The sequence below is a fragment of the Heptranchias perlo genome, chromosome 5 (genome assembly GCF_035084215.1).
Source record: "Heptranchias perlo isolate sHepPer1 chromosome 5, sHepPer1.hap1, whole genome shotgun sequence".
Lineage (NCBI taxonomy): Eukaryota > Metazoa > Chordata > Chondrichthyes > Hexanchiformes > Hexanchidae > Heptranchias > Heptranchias perlo.
In genome coordinates this window covers 115201686-115220388 of record NC_090329.1, presented here as the reverse complement: position 1 = coordinate 115220388, position 18703 = coordinate 115201686, and the positions used below count along the sequence as shown (strand labels likewise).

The window sequence follows — 18703 nt, the reverse complement described above, 5'->3', positions numbered from 1 at the left end:
GTTGGGAGAGTACAGTCTAATGACTTCAAATCTGAACCAGTCAAGATATTTTACGGTATATATCCAGTCAGATCACCTTATTTCCACAAGTCCAGGTTGTTATTGTATAGCAGTAAGAAAATTACATGAATTTCTTGGAATGGAAAGCACAAAGGTTCTTAATAAAAGATTCCAGAAAACCATGTTCCTCAGGCAAACTTTTTGAATACTGAATATAACTGTTTTCAAATGTTTAAATGTAAATTATTGCTGCATACTATAAAGTAGAATGGTGCAATAACATTAATAAAGAATGGAATATAATCTGAGGTTAGAATGCTCTTTCATTACTCAAAGGATCAAATTTGATTATAGCTGTCAAATTACTGATGAAATTTATTGGCCCAAGACTCAGTAGTGCTTCAGCAAAAATTTCATTTAAAATAGAATTGGATTAAAAATGTTCCTACTTTTTTTTTTAATTAGACAGTTTTTATTTACAAATAGCCATGTACCTGTCAAATATGAAATTTTGTGGTGCAGAGTGAGGTCATCTCCAAAAGCAGAATATGTTATTTTGAATTTTAGCATCCTGATTTCTGCTGAATTAATCTAAAAATATAAAATGCCTTTTTTTAATGTGTATGCATGTATAACATGGAGTTGCAGAATGTTATACTTTATATATACTTAATTTATATTGGGGATGGGCAATAAATGCTGGCCTTGCCAGCAACGTCCACATCTTGTACCCAGTGCCATCTTCAAGCACTCCCTTGTCAGAATACAAAGCACTTGAGTTGCAAATATTCAGCTTGGTAACAGAAACTGATGAAGTTCACTCGAAACATGCTGGAAATCTGAAATAGCATAAAATGCTGGAAATACACAGGTCTATCAGCATGTGTAAAGAAAAAGATTGATTAATGTTTCAGGAGTAACCTCTCTTGGATATTTTCAATTTTATGGAAAAATGATTTGCCTCTATTTATCACTGACAGCAGCTTGTGTTTTGCAGAGTTTGTAAATTTGTACCTGGTGAGCGAATGTTGTATTTCTGTTGCTGCTCAATTCACTAGTCCAAAGCTACATCTCCAAATTTTAGCCAGGAACACAAAAGCTGAAACAACTATATCTAAATATTCTGTATCAATCCAAAATGTCTACACAGAATATACTAATGGTTTGATTTCTTTTTTTTTTCTTTCTCTCTTTTCACCCCCCATCCCTATCCTTATTCCCCAACTTGGGCGTTTCATGCTCAATCCCAAGGCTGGTCTAAAATGCTGTCCCCCATTGGAGTTAAATGAGCCACTCAGCAATGTTAGGTTATCCCCATAACTTGTCTCACTGGAGTAGCTGGGTGGTGGGGAGAGACTTAAGTGAAATTTTCTCTGCTCTAACCCAGCAGGGTGACTTAACCCCACCCTCAGAAAAGGACTCTTACTCCATCATTTTCTACACAAGCTGTTAGTGAGGACATTGATGCTTTGAATTAAACCTTGTATAGATGCACCTATTATTTCCTAAATGTGAAACTAGTCATAAACAAAGTCTGTATGTATATGTATATATTTTTTTTTATTATTCGTTTATGGGATGTGGGCGTCGCTGGCGAGGCCAGCATTTATTGCCCATCCCTAATTGCCCTTGAGAAGGTGGTGGTGAGCCGCCACCTTGAACCGCTGCAGTCCATGTGGTGAAGGTTCTCCCACAGTGCTGTTAGGAAGGGAGTTCCAGGATTTTGACCCAGCGACAATGAAGGAACGGCGATATATTTCCAAGTCAGGGTGGTGTGTGACTTGGAGGGGAACGTGCAGGTGGTGTTGTTCCCATGTGCCTGCTACTCTTGTCCTTCTAGGTGGTAGAGGTCGCGGGTTTGGGAGGTGCTGTCGAAGAAGCCTTGGCGAGTTTCTGCAGTGCATCCTGTGGATGGTACACACTGCAGCCACAGTGCGCCGGTGGTGAAGGGAGTGAATGTTTAGGGTGATGGATGGGGTGCCAATCAAGTGGGCTGCTTTGTCCTGAATGATGTCGAGCTTCTTGAGTGTTGTTGGAGCTGCACTCATCCAGGCAAGTGGAGAGTATTCCATCACACTCCTGACTTGTGCCTTGCAGATGGTGGAAAGGTTTTGGGGAGTCAGGAGGTGAGTCATTTGCCGCAGAATACCCAGCCTCTGACCTGCTCTTGTAGCCACAGTATTTCTATGGCTGGTCCAGTTAAGTTTCTGGTCAATGGTGACCCCCAGGATGTTGATGGTGGGGGATTCGGCAATGATAATGCCGTTGAATGTCAAGGGGAGGTGGTTAGACTCTCTCTTGTTGGAGATGGTCATTGTCTGGCACTTGTCTGGCGCGAATGTTACTTGCCACTTATCAGCCCAAGCCTGGATGTTGTCCAGGTCTTGCTGCATGCGGGCACAGACTGCTTCATTATCTGAGGGGTTGCAAATGGAACTGAACACTGTGCAATCATCAGCGAACATCCCCATTTCTGACCTTATGATGGAGGGAAGGTCATTGATGAAGCAGCTGAAGATGGTTGGGCCTAGGACACTGCCTCGAGGAACTCCTGCAACAATGTCCTGGGGCTGAGATGATTGGCCTCCAACAACCACTACCATCTTCCTTTGTGCTAGGTTTGACTCCAGCCACTGGAGAGTTCTCCCCCTGATTCCCATAGACTTCAATTTTACTAGGGCTCCTTGGTGCCACACTCGGTCAAATGCTGCCTTGATGTCAAGGGCAGTCACTCTCACCTCACCTCTGGAATTCAGCTCTTTTGTCCATGTTTGGACCAAGGCTGTAATGAGTTCTGGAGCCGAGTGGTCCTGGCGGAACCCAAACTGAGCATCGGTGCGCAGGTTATTGGTGAGTAAGTGCCGCTTGATAGCACCGTCGACGACACCTTCCATCACTTTGCTGATGATTGAGAGTAGGCTGATGGGGCGGTAATTGGCCGGATTGGATTTGTCCATATATATATATAGATTTCTTCTTCAACCCCCTCTCGCTAAGAGTGTACCACCCCTCCTGCTGAGGCAGTTTCCCTGCCTTTGCACTTCCCATCCTCAAACTATTCCATTCCCCCTCCCACGTCTGATCTAATTTACTCCCCAACACCGCTGTCTAACCCTGCTTGATCTGAAAAGACTGCACTTAGTCTTGACTTCTCGTGTGCAACACCATAGGAGGTCGACTAGAAGAAATATCAAAATAATGACAATATGTGTCTTTTAAAATGGAACTGAATTATATCTGTGTACCCTGATCCAATTATCTCCTGCCCTCTAACCCTGCTACACCTGAACACTACACTTGGCATTGACTCCCTATGTGCAATGCCATGAAAAATCGACTAGTTTGATATATAATTATGGGGTCAGCAACTCTGGATCCATTTTTTTGTACATATTTTTAAAGTAGTTGAGACTTTATCGTTTATAAAATAACAAATATGGCTGAGCATGTTATTGTACCAGCTAATTTGATACATTGTCTTTGCAGGTCTACGTTCATTTAAGTGACATTCATTATGTGGTTGGGATTCCTATTGTCAGGTAGCAATTTTTTTGTACTAGAATACTTAGTTAATTTAATTTGTAAATTCTTCAAGATTTAGCATGTAGACATGGTTGTCAAATGGCACTGATGCAAATCTCTATGTTCTCTTATTAAGAACTTTAAGAAAGCTATGAAAATATAGTATTTTTTTTGTAAATACATTTGAGCTGGGGGTTTTTTTTCAGACTAATTGTGCACACATTCCAACTAAAGTATCTCGTATGTTTCTAGACTTCCTTTAGCCAGCAGGAATTATATTAAAAGTGCCGGACTGAGATCGACAGTGGCTTGGGCTATGGCATACCTTGCCGACATCACGGTAGGTAACACAAAGAATAGTTGGAATTTCTATTTATATAGTGAATAATAGGGAAGTGGAAGCAAGAGCAGTAAAGGAATCATGAGATTACAAACGGCCATTTGAATACTGAGATGAGATTATAGAATCGTACAGCACGGAACAAGGCCATTCAGCCCAGTGGGCCTGTGCCGGCTCTTTGAAAGAGATATCCAATTAATCCTACTCTCCTGCTCTTTTCTCCCATAACCCTGCAAATATTTTTCAAGTATATATCCAATTCCCTTTTGAAAGTTACTATTGAATCTGCTTCCACCACCCTATCAGCCAGGGCCTGAAGGTGGTAGTTTGGGATTCAAGTGTGCAATCACTTGAATGAAGAGGTTGATACCGGTGTGTGTGTGTGTGTGTGTGTGTGTGTGTGTGTGTTAGTCCAAACAGTTGTGAAATTCCATTTCAATGTTGAAGGAAAATAATTTCCATGAATGTCATATGATAGAAAATGAGTGGATTTTTAAAGTCGGAATGGAAATGAGTGTTAAATGGCATTCCGCCACATGTGCTGAGTGATGCAGTACTCACATTTCTCCTCTCCAGGGGCTCAATTTTGAAATGGTGGCAGGTTGGCAGCAGACGGGGGGTGGGGGGGTGGAAATTAAGGTGCTTGTGGCAAACCCGAATTTAAAAAAAAACTTACCTTTTCCGACACGATCGCGATGTAATTGATGGTGGTTAAAGTTCTTTCTGGGTTTCACGTCCGGCGGCCAGCCTGATTGACAGGCTGGCTGCCGACAGGAGCTGCAATGCTGAGGGGGGAGGGGGCAGAGAGAGAGCAAGACATCATCTCGCACTGGAACAGAAGATCTGGGGTGGGGGGGGGGATGTGGAGATCAGGGGAACATCATGCGGGGGGGAGGCGAAGATCGGAGAGGGACATCAGGGGGAGAGGGTGGAAAGGTAGGTTGATTTTGTGTGTTAACTTTGTGCAATGGTTTTTTATAACTTATTTAGTTTATTTTTGCCTGATCCGGCCCTTCACGCCTGGTTTCACCAGGAGTGAATCGGAAGCCATGGGAAAGCCACCCAAGTAAGTTAAAAATTGTTCTAACTATACCTGATATGTCACAAGTAAATTACCTTAAGTACCTCAATGAGGTACATTTGGTTCCTTAACTATCATCGCACCAGCTTTAATTGTGTCCGTGGGGAACTCGGAAGTCGGCGGGTAGGAGCTGGCTTCCGAGCCCGCTCTGCATTTTTGCAATTTTTGCAGGCCCCCGCCCCCAACACACCCGCAACTTAAGTTTAAAATTGAGCCCCAGGTATTCATGAAAGTGTAAAACATTCTAGCCAACTGCATCTAATGTGTAATCGCTGAACTGTCGGATTGGATTTTGCTGGGTACTGTGCATCACAATGTAAGGTTTGGAAGCTACTTCATGCACTGATTGAACACAGAAATAGTTTTTCCTTGTTTCTAGGCTGGTTCACTTGTACTCGATCCAATGTGTGGATTAGGAACCATTTTGCTGGAAGCTGCCAAAGAGTGGCCTGTAAGTATTTGCCCAACTCGGGCTTGATAACAGTCTGTAAACCTACAGTGTAGTCATTGTAGAGAAGGCAGGACTTAACTTTTTCTTCTCTGAGAATATTGGAAGTGGAGTTTTGTTTCAAGTGCTTCAGTCACATGTCCTTTTAAATTACTTAGACTTAGCAATAATTAAAGATTGCTAACAATAGATGTAAGAGTCTAGCTGTATTGAAAAATTACGGAGGAGGTCTGATGAAAGTAAATTTCAATTAAGTTAAAAGCTAGAGGAAATGTAAAACAAATTGCTGGATGCACTGGTCTTGCATTTTTTTTTTAAAACCATGGTGAAAATTGCTTCTTTTTCTAGTGGTAAGAAAAATAATATCAAAGTCCTATATATTGGTACTATTGGGCCCGATATTACCATGGCAGCGGGTTTGTGGTGGGGGGTCGATTGGGCGCGTGGGTAACGCGCCTGGTGAAATCAGTCTGCCCCGCGCGCAATCGCAGGCTGATTGAAGCCACTTACCTGTTCTTCCGGGTTCCCCGCTGCTGAGCTGCGCAGCGGGCGGACTGCATGCGCAGTAAGGTCTGTCAGCTGGAGGAGCTCTATTTAAAGGGGCAGTCCTCCACTGACTGATGCTGCAAGAAATAGGAAAAATTACAGCATGGAGCAGCCCAGGGGGAAGGCTGCTCCCAGGTTTAATGATGCCTCACTCCAGCTCTTATTGGATGGGGTGAGGAGGAGGGGGAGGACAGAGATCTTCCCCCCCCCCCCCCCCGGCAGGCCTGGCTTGAGGTGGCAGAGGAGGTCACCTGCACCACCAACATATCGCCCACCTGCATACAGTGCAGGAGGCGCTACAATGACCTAAGTAGGTCAGCCAAAGTGAGTACACTTACTCATTCCCCTACACTCCGTCTGCCACATCACCGCCCCCACCCCACATCTCCTTCTGCACTGCCAACACTACTCTATCACATCACCCCTCACACCCACTCAAACCTCATCCTCATCTTACCTGCACTTACTTACCTCGCCAGTACTCATCCCGCCACTACCACTCAACCCAATCCTCACACAATCTATCTCATACTCACCCTTTCATGCATCTCTTTCACGGTCAGCCTCACTCAACCTGCCACTACCTGTGCTGCAGCTGCAGGGCATGCATCACATATGTGCAGTAGGAAGCTTAAGGCAAACGTGTCGTGAGCATGAGGGGATGCACAAGGGTGTTTGAGGGTTTGTCATGGTTTTTACTTCTACTTAATTTCTGATCAACTCACATTACATATTATATTGGCACCACTGCTGCCACGTCTTTGTGAATCTTGTCTGGTTTGTGCAATAATGCCCTTTCCTGAGGATCACAATGAAGACCCACACCTGATGCCACACATTGTGTCACTGCAGAGTGGGTGTAGGTGTATTTGCCGGGCTCTTTTATGCAGACGACTGAGAGACGTCGGCGATGTCCCCGGTGGGCACCCTGGAAGGATGCGGAGGAGAAGTTGTTGAGGGCAGTGGTGACTTTGACAGCGACAGGTAAGAAGATTGAGCTCGGGCCAGCCGGGAGCAGCTTGGCATGAAGGAGGCTGCAGATGTCCATGACTACATGTCGAGTGACTCTGAGCCTCCGTGTGCACTGCTGCTCAGAGAGGTCCAGGAAGTTGAGCCTCGGTCTGTGGACCCTGTGGCAAGGGTAGTGCCCTCTGCGATGCATCTCTCTCTGCCTTTGCCCTCCCTCCTGCTGTGCAGGTGGATGTGTCACAGCACTATGTTGTAGAGCTCCACATGTCAGAGGTGGACGGCGTGGCCGGCGAGGCTGGTGATGCTGTTCGCCCTCCGAGGAGGTCATGACTGCAGCTACGGCGGCCCCCATCCAGAAGATGTACATCTGAGGGGGTCCGCAAGGTAGGTACATGTGTCTGGACCCCGGGGTAAGTGTGCAAGTTGGTGAATTTGATTGTTAGGAGGAGGGTGGTGGAGGCCAAACTTTGTCCAAAGTGACAGAGTGGCCTCCTGCAATGAGTGAGGGTTACCCCCCCACCTGTCAAATGGACCCTTTGCAACTGCCACAGGCTGATGGCTGCAACACGTCCATTTGAACTGGGAGTGTTTCCCCCAGTACGGGAAACAGTCCCAGTTAGTTGCAAAATCCCATCCCTGCTAAAATAACAGGTCAATCAGGTCTGTAAACGACCTGAAATACCTGTTCAATTACCTTAAGTGGCACCCCACCGGCTTTAATTGCCGGCGGGAGTCCCACATGCGGGGGCTGCGCGCGCATGTCAGCGCGTCAGTGGGGAACCCGGAAATGGGGCGGGTTGGAGCCGGGCTCCGGACCCGCCCCGGGAATCCCCGATTTTCGCAGCCCCCCCGCCACGAACGCACCCGATTGCGGGTGCGAAAATCGAGCCCATTGTGTTTGCTGATTTAGGAGTCTGTTTTGCTCAACATTGCAGCACAGACTCAAATGATCTACCTCTTTTCTTGCCCCATTAAGTTCCTGCCACGATTGTGCATGATTTATCTTCAAATTGTTGTAGTACAGCAAAATACTAAAGTCTTATTGAATAACATATTTCTGTGTTCACAGCAGAGCGGATCCTTTTAAGCACAGCTGCATGTTCAGTCTTGACTGCCATTAGAGTGAGCTGCTAATCATAGGCTAGATGTTTTCCCTACCTGGAGAGAAAATTTTGGGGCAAATGACTCTAACCATTCTCATGTACTGTCAAATAGCTGGCTTGAGCTATGTTGGCAGAGGCTTGAGAGTAGATTGCCTGCATTACTTGGCCCGTAGATAATGCTTGGCTTCAGACCTAAAAGAGAGGGAAGGAGACAAGTTTTTACCTTTTTTAGAGATCCCGGTGAAAACCTGTTCTGTTTACTTATGAGCTTTCTCCTCTTGATGCTGTTACCTTTATTTTTGTTTCCTCCACCCCCCCCCCCCCCCCAGAATGCACATTACCATGGAATAGATAATACTGCCTCACAGTTGCAGATAGCATCTGCCAATGTATGTTTTGCAAAGCTGACCAGCAACATTGACTTAACGAGAGCTTCTGTCACAGGTAATAAGGATCTCCTAACTTATGAGCAAAGCATGAGTTCCGCAGGTCTTCACTGCAAAGAGAAATTCCTTATCCAACCCTGGAATATTTGGTATCTATTTATGTTATGTTAATTTATGAATGTGAATAGTTACTTGATGACGAATGCAACAGGAGTAGGCCATTCAGCCCATCGAGCCTGTTCCGCCATTCAGGAGATCATGGATGATCTGTATACTAACTCCATCCATCCGCCTTGGCTCCATATCCCTTAATAGCCTTGGCTAGTAAAAATCTGTCGATCTCAGATTTAAAATGATTAATTGAGCTGGCACCTACTGCTTTTTGTGGGAGAGAGTTTCACACTTCTACCACCCTTTTGAGTGAAGAAGTGTTTCCTAACATCTCTCCTGAATAACCTGGCTCTGATTTTAAGGTTATGACCCTTGTCCTAGACTCCCCTACCAGCAGAAAAAGTCTCTCTCTATCTACCCTATCCATTCCTTTCAAAATCCTAAAAACCTCAATCAAATCACCTCTTAACCTTCTATGTTCCAGGAAATACAAGCCTAGTTTATGTAATCTCTCCTCATAATCTAACCCTTGGAGCTCTGGTAGCATTCTGGTGAATCTGCGCTGCATTCCTTCCAGGGCCAATATATCCTTTCTTGGGTGCAGTGCCCAGAACTGTACACGGTACTCCAGCGCTTTGTATAGAACTAGCACAACTTCCCCTTTATATTCTAGCCCTCTAGTTATAAAGGCTAACATTCCATTAGCCTTTTTGATTATTTTTTGTACCTAACTGCTACATTTTAATGATCTGTGTACATGGACCCCTAAATTCCTTTGGACCTCTACTATTCCAGCTTTTCACCATTTAAAAAAAATATTCGAATCTATCCTTTTTTGGTCCAAAATGGATGATCTCACTTACCTGCATTGAAATCCAGAGGCCACAGTTTTGCCCACTCACTTAATCTATCAATGTCTCTTTGTAATTTAATGCTCCCGTCTACACTATTTACTATGCCACCAATCTTTGTGATATCGGCAAACTTGGATATATGGCTCTCTATTGTGTTATCTTAAGTCATTAGTAAATAGTTGAGGCCCCAAAACAGATCCTTGTGGGACACCACTAGTCACTTCCTTCCAATTCGAGTACATACTCATTATCCCTACTCTGTCTCCTACCGCCTAACCAATCTCCTAATCAGGTCAATGATTTGCCATCAATTCCATGAGCTTTAGTTAACAGTCTCTTTTGTAGAACCTTATCAAATGCCTTCTGGAAGTCCAGCAGATTTTTGGTCAGGCTGCATCTTGGTGTCTGTGGCGCAATCTCTTTGTGTAGTGGTAGGCTCTTTTCTCAGTTGGATAGGTGCTGTTTCTTGTCTTTTACAAGGTGCACGGATCTCGTTTGCATTTACAGTGCAACCTAACGGAATTCCAATTTAGATCTAAATGAGGACGCACCTATGAAAGGATTTTTCCCTTTCCTCAAATTACCAGTCAAGGGTTAGGTATGTTGGACAACCAGGTGAGGCCCCCTGTTTCTAATGCTGTTGAACATACAAAAATTTGCCCATGGAATTGATGTGCTTCCAGTACAAACTTGTAGAGGCAATCTCCATAACAGTGAAATGATGCAGTTTATAATAAATCCGATCAATTAATTTCAAATGAATAAGTTGCAGCCTTTCGTTAAGGGCACTTGTTGAAGGTATGTTTGGTGTCCGCTCAGGTGGGATAAATGAGTTCTGCTTCCTGTTCTGTAACCTCACCTATTTAAGGAAGCTTAAATAATGCGTGCAAATGATCCTTGAGTTATGTCCTTGGGATAAGAGTGCACCTCTCCAGATAATTCACCTCCCTCACTGGTATGCTTAGTAACACTCAATCTTGTCATTGTTTAAAGAAAATATATTCAAAATTGATGAGGACAGAATACAAAGTTGATCCTTATTCTTTGCATCTATTTGATTCTCTTTTAAAAGGAATCTCAATATTGACACTCTTCAAACTAGATTAGTACTAAAGCATTTGTTGGTTGATACCTTTCAGTGGATCCTCTTTGCTGAGTATAAAGTTGTTAATTTAACTTTTATTGGTGTTGCTTCTAAAGAAGGGTTTGTGCTCGCAATCGAACTTTGCTTCACTTTAAAATGTGTAACTTTGATTACTGATTTGTGTGTTGCAGAATTACCTCTGCTTACAGAAAGCGTCAATGTAGTCATCTGTGACATTCCATTTGGAAAAAAATTTAAAATTTCCCAGGATACAAAGACAATAATGCCGTACATCCTCAAAGAGATGGTGAGGTAGGCTATATCAAGTATGAGTACCGTTTCTCTTTTTACACATCAGGTTTTTTTTAGCTATTCAATTGAAATTGGGAGTGAGGCACAGGAAGGGAGGAGAATTAATTCTCCAAACTTTTGGATGCCAAAACATTTTTTTTAAAAACGCTTCTAGTTTACGGGTTTATATTTAAGGAATATCTACAAAACTATTTTCTTGCAAATTTCTTAAATTGCATTAAAAATTGAAATAAATATTCCAACTGTTTCCAGTTTCCCATGCAATATTCTCTAGTACATGATATTAAAATAGAGATTTCTAACACAGGAATACTGATACAGGCTTCAAGTGGTCAAATAAAATCAATCCCTATTAAGACTACAGAATACACTTGCAAACTCCAAGGGAATCGATTTCTTCAGAGGTACATCTTATCATTGAATTTTACAAATTATAATGGAATTCTCACAGCAACATGAGGGAATGTTTAATACTTGTTATCCCAGTCTGTGATAGAGGTGGGAAAACAAGAGCATAAATTATCCCCACAATCTCATTGTAGGCACGGTGAAGTGAAGTGCAGTTCTCATGGCACCATGTTAGATTCTTTCACCTTCAATGGGAGATGTTTATGAAATCAATTTGTGATGTCCTGGGAGATGCCTGATTTAAATCTAATGTGAATGGGGTTATTATATTATTCCAATAAAATACGAACATGAGAATTTGACAGACCTAGTTTTAGACCTGAATCTGAATGGTAGCCTGGACTTTTAGATTCTGCCATTCCCTCAGGCATAAGCTTTGGCTTTTTTTAGTTGACTTGACTTGCCTGTAAGTGTGTTGATCTGCTAGTTCTTCCTCCCTGAAGGTGCTATATAGGCACTCCCTGCCTATGAGGATGCTATTCATAGCCTGCAACATCCTGCTTTTGTGATCAAGGAGGATATCATAGGGGATGGTAACTTGGCAGTAGTTAAGGAATTCTTCTTCATCCATTCCACCTTCACATATAGTTAAGATATTGCTGTCAACTCATGGAGGAAATCACCTGGAAATACAGCCCCTTTAAGAAATTTAGTATGCTGAGCAGTCTGCTGAGTTTCCCTCCACCTATTCCTCTGATAGAACATCGTTTTGGGTCACTTTTTTTGTTTTGCCATCATTAATAACTCTCATGCTTTGTAGTCCCTAAAAGCATGAAGGTTTTTTTTTTACCAGTTCTGAACCTTACAGCTCTGTCCTTTCATGTTGAAGGAGACGTTCAAGCTATTCACTCTGTAGTGTAGTCCATCTTCCAGCAGATAGGTTCACCGCCACTTAACCGGATTGTTCCACGATTTAGGTGGGATCCAACAAACGTGAAGAATATTTGCTGCGTATCCTGGGACCGATGACAAGTTTATTCATGTCATCTTTACAACTGAACCTTCTCATATTGGTCTCCTGAGTACTTTTCCCTGGTCTTGAGGTTCTCATAGGTCAAAGAGCATCGCTTCTTCAATAGTGGTTACAGAACTCCAGCAGGTTAACCAGGCTGTGCTACGGCCTACTCCAGTAAAACTGAGTGGCCTTGATCTGCTTCAAGGCTTGAACACATCTATCTGAATTGTGATCGTATAGACTGTTGACTGCATTGTTGTACTGTCACTTTTGATCAGTGTAACTTCTAATCTATATGGTCATTGGTCAGTTATCTCTGTGTATTATCCTGGATTTTTTTTGTAAGGGCCCAAAGATATTAAAACTATTGCAGTTATTTATTAAAACAATGTAATCAGACATTGTGTAGATGTTTTTTAAATTGATGATCTGTGGGTCTCATGCACAAAAATATAATCTGTGTGTTTCAACAACAATATACAAATCCTGTTTAAACAGCTCATTTAGAATTTTAATTCTGTATTACCACATGTTTTTAAAAATCCTAATAATGAAAAATCTGTTAGCATTAGCCTGTGCTTCATGTTTTTATTTGTTATCTGGATGTGGGTGATTCTGGCAAAACCACATTTTTTGCCCCTCCTGAGTTACCCTGAGACTTTGGTGGTGGGCCTTCTCCTATAACTCCTGCGGTCCTTGTGGTGATGATGCTCCCACAATGATGCTAGTTAGGTCCAAGTTAGGATGGTATATGACCTACCGGGGAACTTGGAGGTGATGTTGTCCCCATGACATTGCTCCTCTTGTTCTTGGTGGTAGAGGTCACGAGGGATGGAGGTGCTGTCAAAGTAACCTTGGTGAGTTCGTGCAGTCCATCCTGTGGCTCCTACATATTGCAGCCACAGTGAACTGGTGGTAGAGGGGGTGGATATTGAGTCTAGTGGCGGGTGCCAATCAAACAAACTGCTCCGTCCTGGATGATGGAGTTTCATGAGTGTTGCTGCAGGTGGACCTTTTTCTGATTTGAGTTCAATTAGCAGCCGGGAGGTGAAATTCATACCAGAATACTGATAGAGACTGGAGCACTGTTATGAACATACTGCAGATGTGACCGAATGATACTCAAATGTTTTTTTTTTAATTCTAAATCTCTCCTTAAACTTTTGCTAGGATCCAATATGGCTGTAGAGTAAATTCTCTAATACATGTGGCCACTTTTTTAAATAGGGTGCTGAGTACAGATGGAACCCTTGTGCTTCTACTTAGCCAAGAACTCTCATTGGATATGCAGCAATGGCAGAAGTCAAAGAGCCACCAGAGTAACAAAGAAAAATTTGCTGCCTTGCAGAATACAGATACATCAACATCGGAGCCAAGTTCAAATCCAGCTGAAAATGTTGATGTGGAGGACATGTCAATAGCTGAAAAAGAACAGTCTGAAGTTAAAACAAAGGTTCTGGCCTCTCTAGTTCCAAAGGGTATTTTCCAAGTGAGTCTTGGTGTAACGGAAGCTTCTATACACAGATACAAGAAAATTGCTATCACATAAGTGACTGCATTGCTATTCATGCAGAAGGTGTTCAATTTGTCATGGACTATTTTAGAATTTAAAGTGAGTTTTCAAAAAGATAAAATGAATTGATACAGTCACATCAGTCTTTACCCTGATTTCATCTCTGGGTGAACAGTGAACCTGGAGTCAGTGGGGTGAGCTCGCCGACGTGAGCCTCGGGTCGTTTTAACTTCCGGGCCTCGTTTAAATACACCAGGCCCGACTCCCGCCCAAAACTGGCATCAATGACATGAGGTCAGCAGGTGAGTGCAGCAGGAGGCTGCGGCCGGGGACCTGCGGGAATGGTCTCTGGCAGTCAGGTAAATGGATCGGGAGGGGTTGGGCAGGTGATCAGGGAGGGAAGCCCCAAGTTTCCTCGTGTGGTCCGGAAGAGCATTCATTCCTGCTCCTCCTGGCCCTTAAAGAAACCTTCAAAAAAAAATCACTTACCTTCTCTGTCCTCTTCTGGGCCTTCTGCTCCTTGACGCCTGATTTCCCTGGGGAGGCCAGCATCAGGCACTGACCTCACGACATAAAGTTAAAATAGCATCTGATTGATGTCATCAGACCCTGACTTTTGAATCTGTGAGGCCCACCCCTGCCTTGGGTGAGGGTCTTTCACAAATCTCAAAACACGCCTGTTAAAATGGCGTGTGGCACAAGGTCAATGAGAAGATAGTGAGTGGCACGCTACCGCAATCTTAATCCAGCACGCCCTGTTTTCATCGGACGCAGTGGATTAGTATCCGGCCTTATTTTCCTCAGCCATGATTGTCTGAAAACCTGCCGATGAATCTGCTTTTCGACTAATCACAGGCCTGGTTTTTTTGGATACTGCTCTTGCCTCCAAAATAATCAATGAGACTAAAAGAAAACATTTTTCTAAGAGAAGAAAAAGTTTTAGAATAGCACATCTTGTATAAGAAAAAGTAATGTTAAAATAAAAATAGAATTGTGGTAAGGGAAGGCAAGATGAGCAGAACAAAGTCTTGATGTGTTTTATTTAAATTTGTGTTTTTAGTTTTATATGGTTAATATTACTTTTGTTCTAATATCAGGGCGTGTCGGCTGAAAATTTATCAGGCAAGGCTGGCCCAATGAGAATGAAATTTTCTTTGATCTGCTGGCAGTCTAAGGGGTAAAATATGCTGTAGAATATTAACAGAGGCTGGTCTGGAGTCTGAGTAACATTGAAAAGTTGTGATGTTCACTAAATCTGAATAAATTATCTATGAGAAAACTGAATAAGTGAAAATTTTATTGAACTCTTTGGATTCCCACTCAAGTGCTGTGAAAATGTATTGAATCAACGTGCAACTGTTTGAACCAGACTTGATCACCCATGTTTGTGGTTGGGTGGGCTATGTTATCACAATTGTATAATTTTGTGTTTTCAGCATTTGTAAGACAAATGTGTATAGCTTAACACACTGTTTCATTGTTTTTAACAATCTTTTTTTAAAAAAACCTGAAGTTGATATTTTATGAATGAATGTACCAAAATTTTTTACCCAATAGTCTGTTATTTACGCTATCATTTGCAAATAAGCTACATTCTGACCAGTACATCAGCATCTAAGTAGCTTCCTTATATTTGGTTTCCCTCTGTAAATTCTTAGTGCTTCATACTGGAGAAAACTGAAAGTAACTGTACCTTTTTGGGTGCAGAATGTACTGCAGCCTTATCATTAAAGAGGAAAAGTCAAATTAATATTTTCTGGTATTGTGCACGTGGTGGGAGAATACTCTACATTGAATCAGTACAGTGTGCAGACTGGTAAATGCACTCCTCGTGGAAGTATGTTAATTGTTTCAATGTCATTGTTACGGGTTAATTGAGAAATAAGTTGCAGTTTATCACCAGTAAATGTTATATTCTCATCTGTACATTCTTGTGTCCAATTATTTAAATGGATTTTTGTACCTTCACTCTCATTTAGTGCACACAGCAAAAGGGAAATCCTGGTATCCTTATACATCTCCCTTGTGTACAGAACACATAGCGAATGAAATGCAGCATCTTCTACCTACCAGAATAGGCTATCCAAGGCTTGAATACAGCTTCTTCCAACATTAGTGTCTCTTGTCTCACTGCTACACTGGCTCAGCCATTGAGATAGCTCTACATTTGCACAGATAACATATGCTGTGTCCACAGGAGTTGACATTAATATGTGCAATAACTGTACAGTATCAGACCGGCATGATTTATTACCTTTCAGCTGGTATCTGTTGTGAAGTTTCATCTTATGCACTGTTGTCCAGATGAGAATCAATGAAACAGATCAAGGTTTTAAAAATAGGACAGCTGGGTTCCCTGGAGTGTTGGGGATGGTACACGGCACACAGGTGGACATCAAGGCTCTTCATCTCAACCCTATGGTCTAAAAGGAACTGAAAAGATTTGCACTCAATGATTGTTTGGGTGGTGTCTAAACACAGGAACATTAGTATGCACCTCAGTGATCATTATCCAGGAAACAGCCATGATGCCTTCATTGTGTGCTGCCAGTGAGAAGAAACACTGGATCGATGGCTTTTAGGAGAACAGGGCCATTCTCTGTAGACCCACTGAGAAACCAACTAAAAGCAGAGGAGTACCTCGGCCTGGACGCCTCAGCATCTTTTTGCTGTTCCTTGTCTGCCACCTCCACTTTCCAGGAAAAATGTACCATCCACCTTTGCCACAATGAAATTTTGTGCAAAAGTTGGAAACTGCCATACCCTCTCTGTGGGGTATCATCTCAAGTACCATATACAACCAATTCACCAACTAGTTTAGAATGGGGTTACTGATTTATAGGCAACTTTGCAAGAGATCCAATCTCCGATTCGCAGATGGAAGTATACGGTGCTTGAGATGGTACCTCAGAGGTTTTGACAGTTCCTGACTTCTGCCCTGGTTGATGGGTCTCATGAGAAATGTGAGCCAAACTGAGGAGCTCTGTTTCCTTCACCATCCTCCTGCTACCAGCAAATTTCTTCCTTATTTTCAGCCAGGTATGAAAGGTTAAACAAAGTGTGATTTTTATCATTTTGTTCAATTTGCCCATTTGTAGAAAAATTGTGACAAGCAATATTTTGTGAACAATCTTTAATTTTAACTTGTATATTAAATGTTATTACAAGAAAATGTATATTTCACGGCAAGCCTTTTCATGCAATTTGCAAGGTTCATTCTGTTGTATGCTGGTTTCAAACTGTTCCTTGTTCCTCATTCCCATTGCAATGAGTTGAATAATGCACTAGAGGTCACCAGACACCGATCTTCACTATGACTGATCCATTCACTTAAAAGAGGCGAGAGTGAATCACAACAAAAAATGAAAAGCAAAGATTCCACGCACACTTTCATTTTGATTCTACAGCCTGTATCCTCTCCTACACAAAGTCCCACACCTCCAACAAACCCCTGTCTTCGCCTCGCCCCATTTCCTGTGCTCCAGTGAATTGATTTCAGGATTCTTGTCCTCATTTTTGAACTATGCATGGTCTCATTTCAATCTATTTGGGCAATCTTCAGACAACAATGGAACCCATGCTATCTATTTCTCTGATTCCAGAATAGTACTTCTCTGAAAACTGGCTTCACAATGACATTAGCACGGTGTTTACAGTTGGGTGAAGACCTGTAAACCATTTGTTGGGAGTCTTGAGCTGCTTTCTGAGAAATACGTAAACATTTCATCTCCTCCAGTTACTGGAAATGTTGACCACAAATAACAGGTCTGCACAAAAATAATTTACTTTTCACTGAATTCATCTCAATCCGTTAGGTCGGGATGGAAGGAGGTCAGCTGACTACACTGAAGGACGTATTTGACCAGATTTTGTTGAAAAAAAGCAGCGTCTGAACAATGCACACCTTTATTAATGCCCAAATCGGCCAGCAACTTGTGAGGAAGAGATACCCCGTGAATTGCAAATCGCCACAAGTTGTTGGACTACGCCAGTCCGCCGTTAGCTTCGCCAAACGGCATCTCACGCTTATCCTCCCCGTGATTTTCATGAAGTTGCTGCTTTTGCACATTAATTGCCCATTAAACTTGGCACAAAGCTAAGTTTTCTAATTATCAGTGTAAGTACCTATTTAATGATATAATTGTTAATGATTGCCAATCACCCTCTCTTGCCCAGAAAATAAACAATTATAAGTGGAGTCGCAATCCTTCAGGTTATGAATTGTTATAAGAATTTTTTTTAAATTAAATTTTAAATTTATTTTTCTTACTTTTCCTTTCTGTCTCTTTTCTCTCTCTTAATCCAAACTTTCCCACTCTTTATTTCTCTTTCTGCACCTGATTTGACATTGAATTCACCCAATCTAATTTACCCTCCTCAGTCCTTCCACTCCACTTCAACCTCAATTGTCACAAAACAGACACCAAGAACTGTAAAAAGGAAAATGTTTACTGAATTGTGATGGATGATCTCTGGGAAAGGACACTGCACTGACAAGGGGAAAACTGATCTGGTGTTAGTAATAGCTACCTGTCTGACTGTGCACGTAGTCAGCTTCAGACTGATGAAGTCTGAGATTCAATACCGGGTTCTGGCACATGGAACACGAGCAGGATAATGGATCAGAGGTGTGGGTCTCAGATTGGCATTTGCCCTCTGTGTTTGGGAAGCAGCCCAATATTCAACTGGTTTTGAAGTATTTATTAGTCTCAATGAAGCAGGTAACAACTTGCTTTTATGTAGAGCCCTTTAATGTTGTAAAGTGTCTCAAGGTGTTCACAGGAGCCGCATAAGGAGATATTAGGACAGGTGACCAAAAGCTTGGTCAAAGAGGTGGGTTTTAAGGAGCGACTTAAAGGAGGAGAGAGAGCTAGTGAGACGGAAAGGTTTAGTGAGGGAATTCCAGAGCTTAGGGCCTAGTCACCTGAAGGCATAGCCGCCAATGAACAATTATCATACGAACACTCAATGTGCTCAACTCTCCCCGATATCAAAAGAGCCAGGAATCGGTTTATTCTAAATCAAGTTAACGTCAATGTTAAAATAGCAGAAAGAGAAATTGGATGCAAAT

General features: G+C 42.4%; 1 protein-coding gene across 4 annotated transcripts in view; it reads left to right on the top strand.

Moving 5' to 3' along the window:
- Positions 1-15556, top strand: part of thumpd2 (THUMP domain containing 2) — a 51498-nt gene extending 35942 nt beyond the window's left edge. Inside the window, exons 5-11 of one of the 4 annotated variants that reach the window (XM_067985070.1) lie at positions 3487-3539; positions 3775-3862; positions 5323-5394; positions 8339-8453; positions 10636-10756; positions 11064-11160; positions 13347-13425. In XM_067985070.1, coding sequence (XP_067841171.1) covers positions 3487-3539; positions 3775-3862; positions 5323-5394; positions 8339-8453; positions 10636-10756; positions 11064-11112 — 498 coding nt within the window. In that variant the 3' untranslated portion in view covers positions 11113-11160; positions 13347-13425. Of the gene's footprint in view, positions 1-3486; positions 3540-3774; positions 3863-5322; positions 5395-8338; positions 8454-10635; positions 10757-11063; positions 11161-12081; positions 12483-13346 lie in introns of those variants that run through there. The other 3 variants (XM_067985068.1, XM_067985071.1, XM_067985069.1) reach the window with 3 other exon arrangements.
- Positions 15557-18703: the final 3147 nt, after the last annotated feature.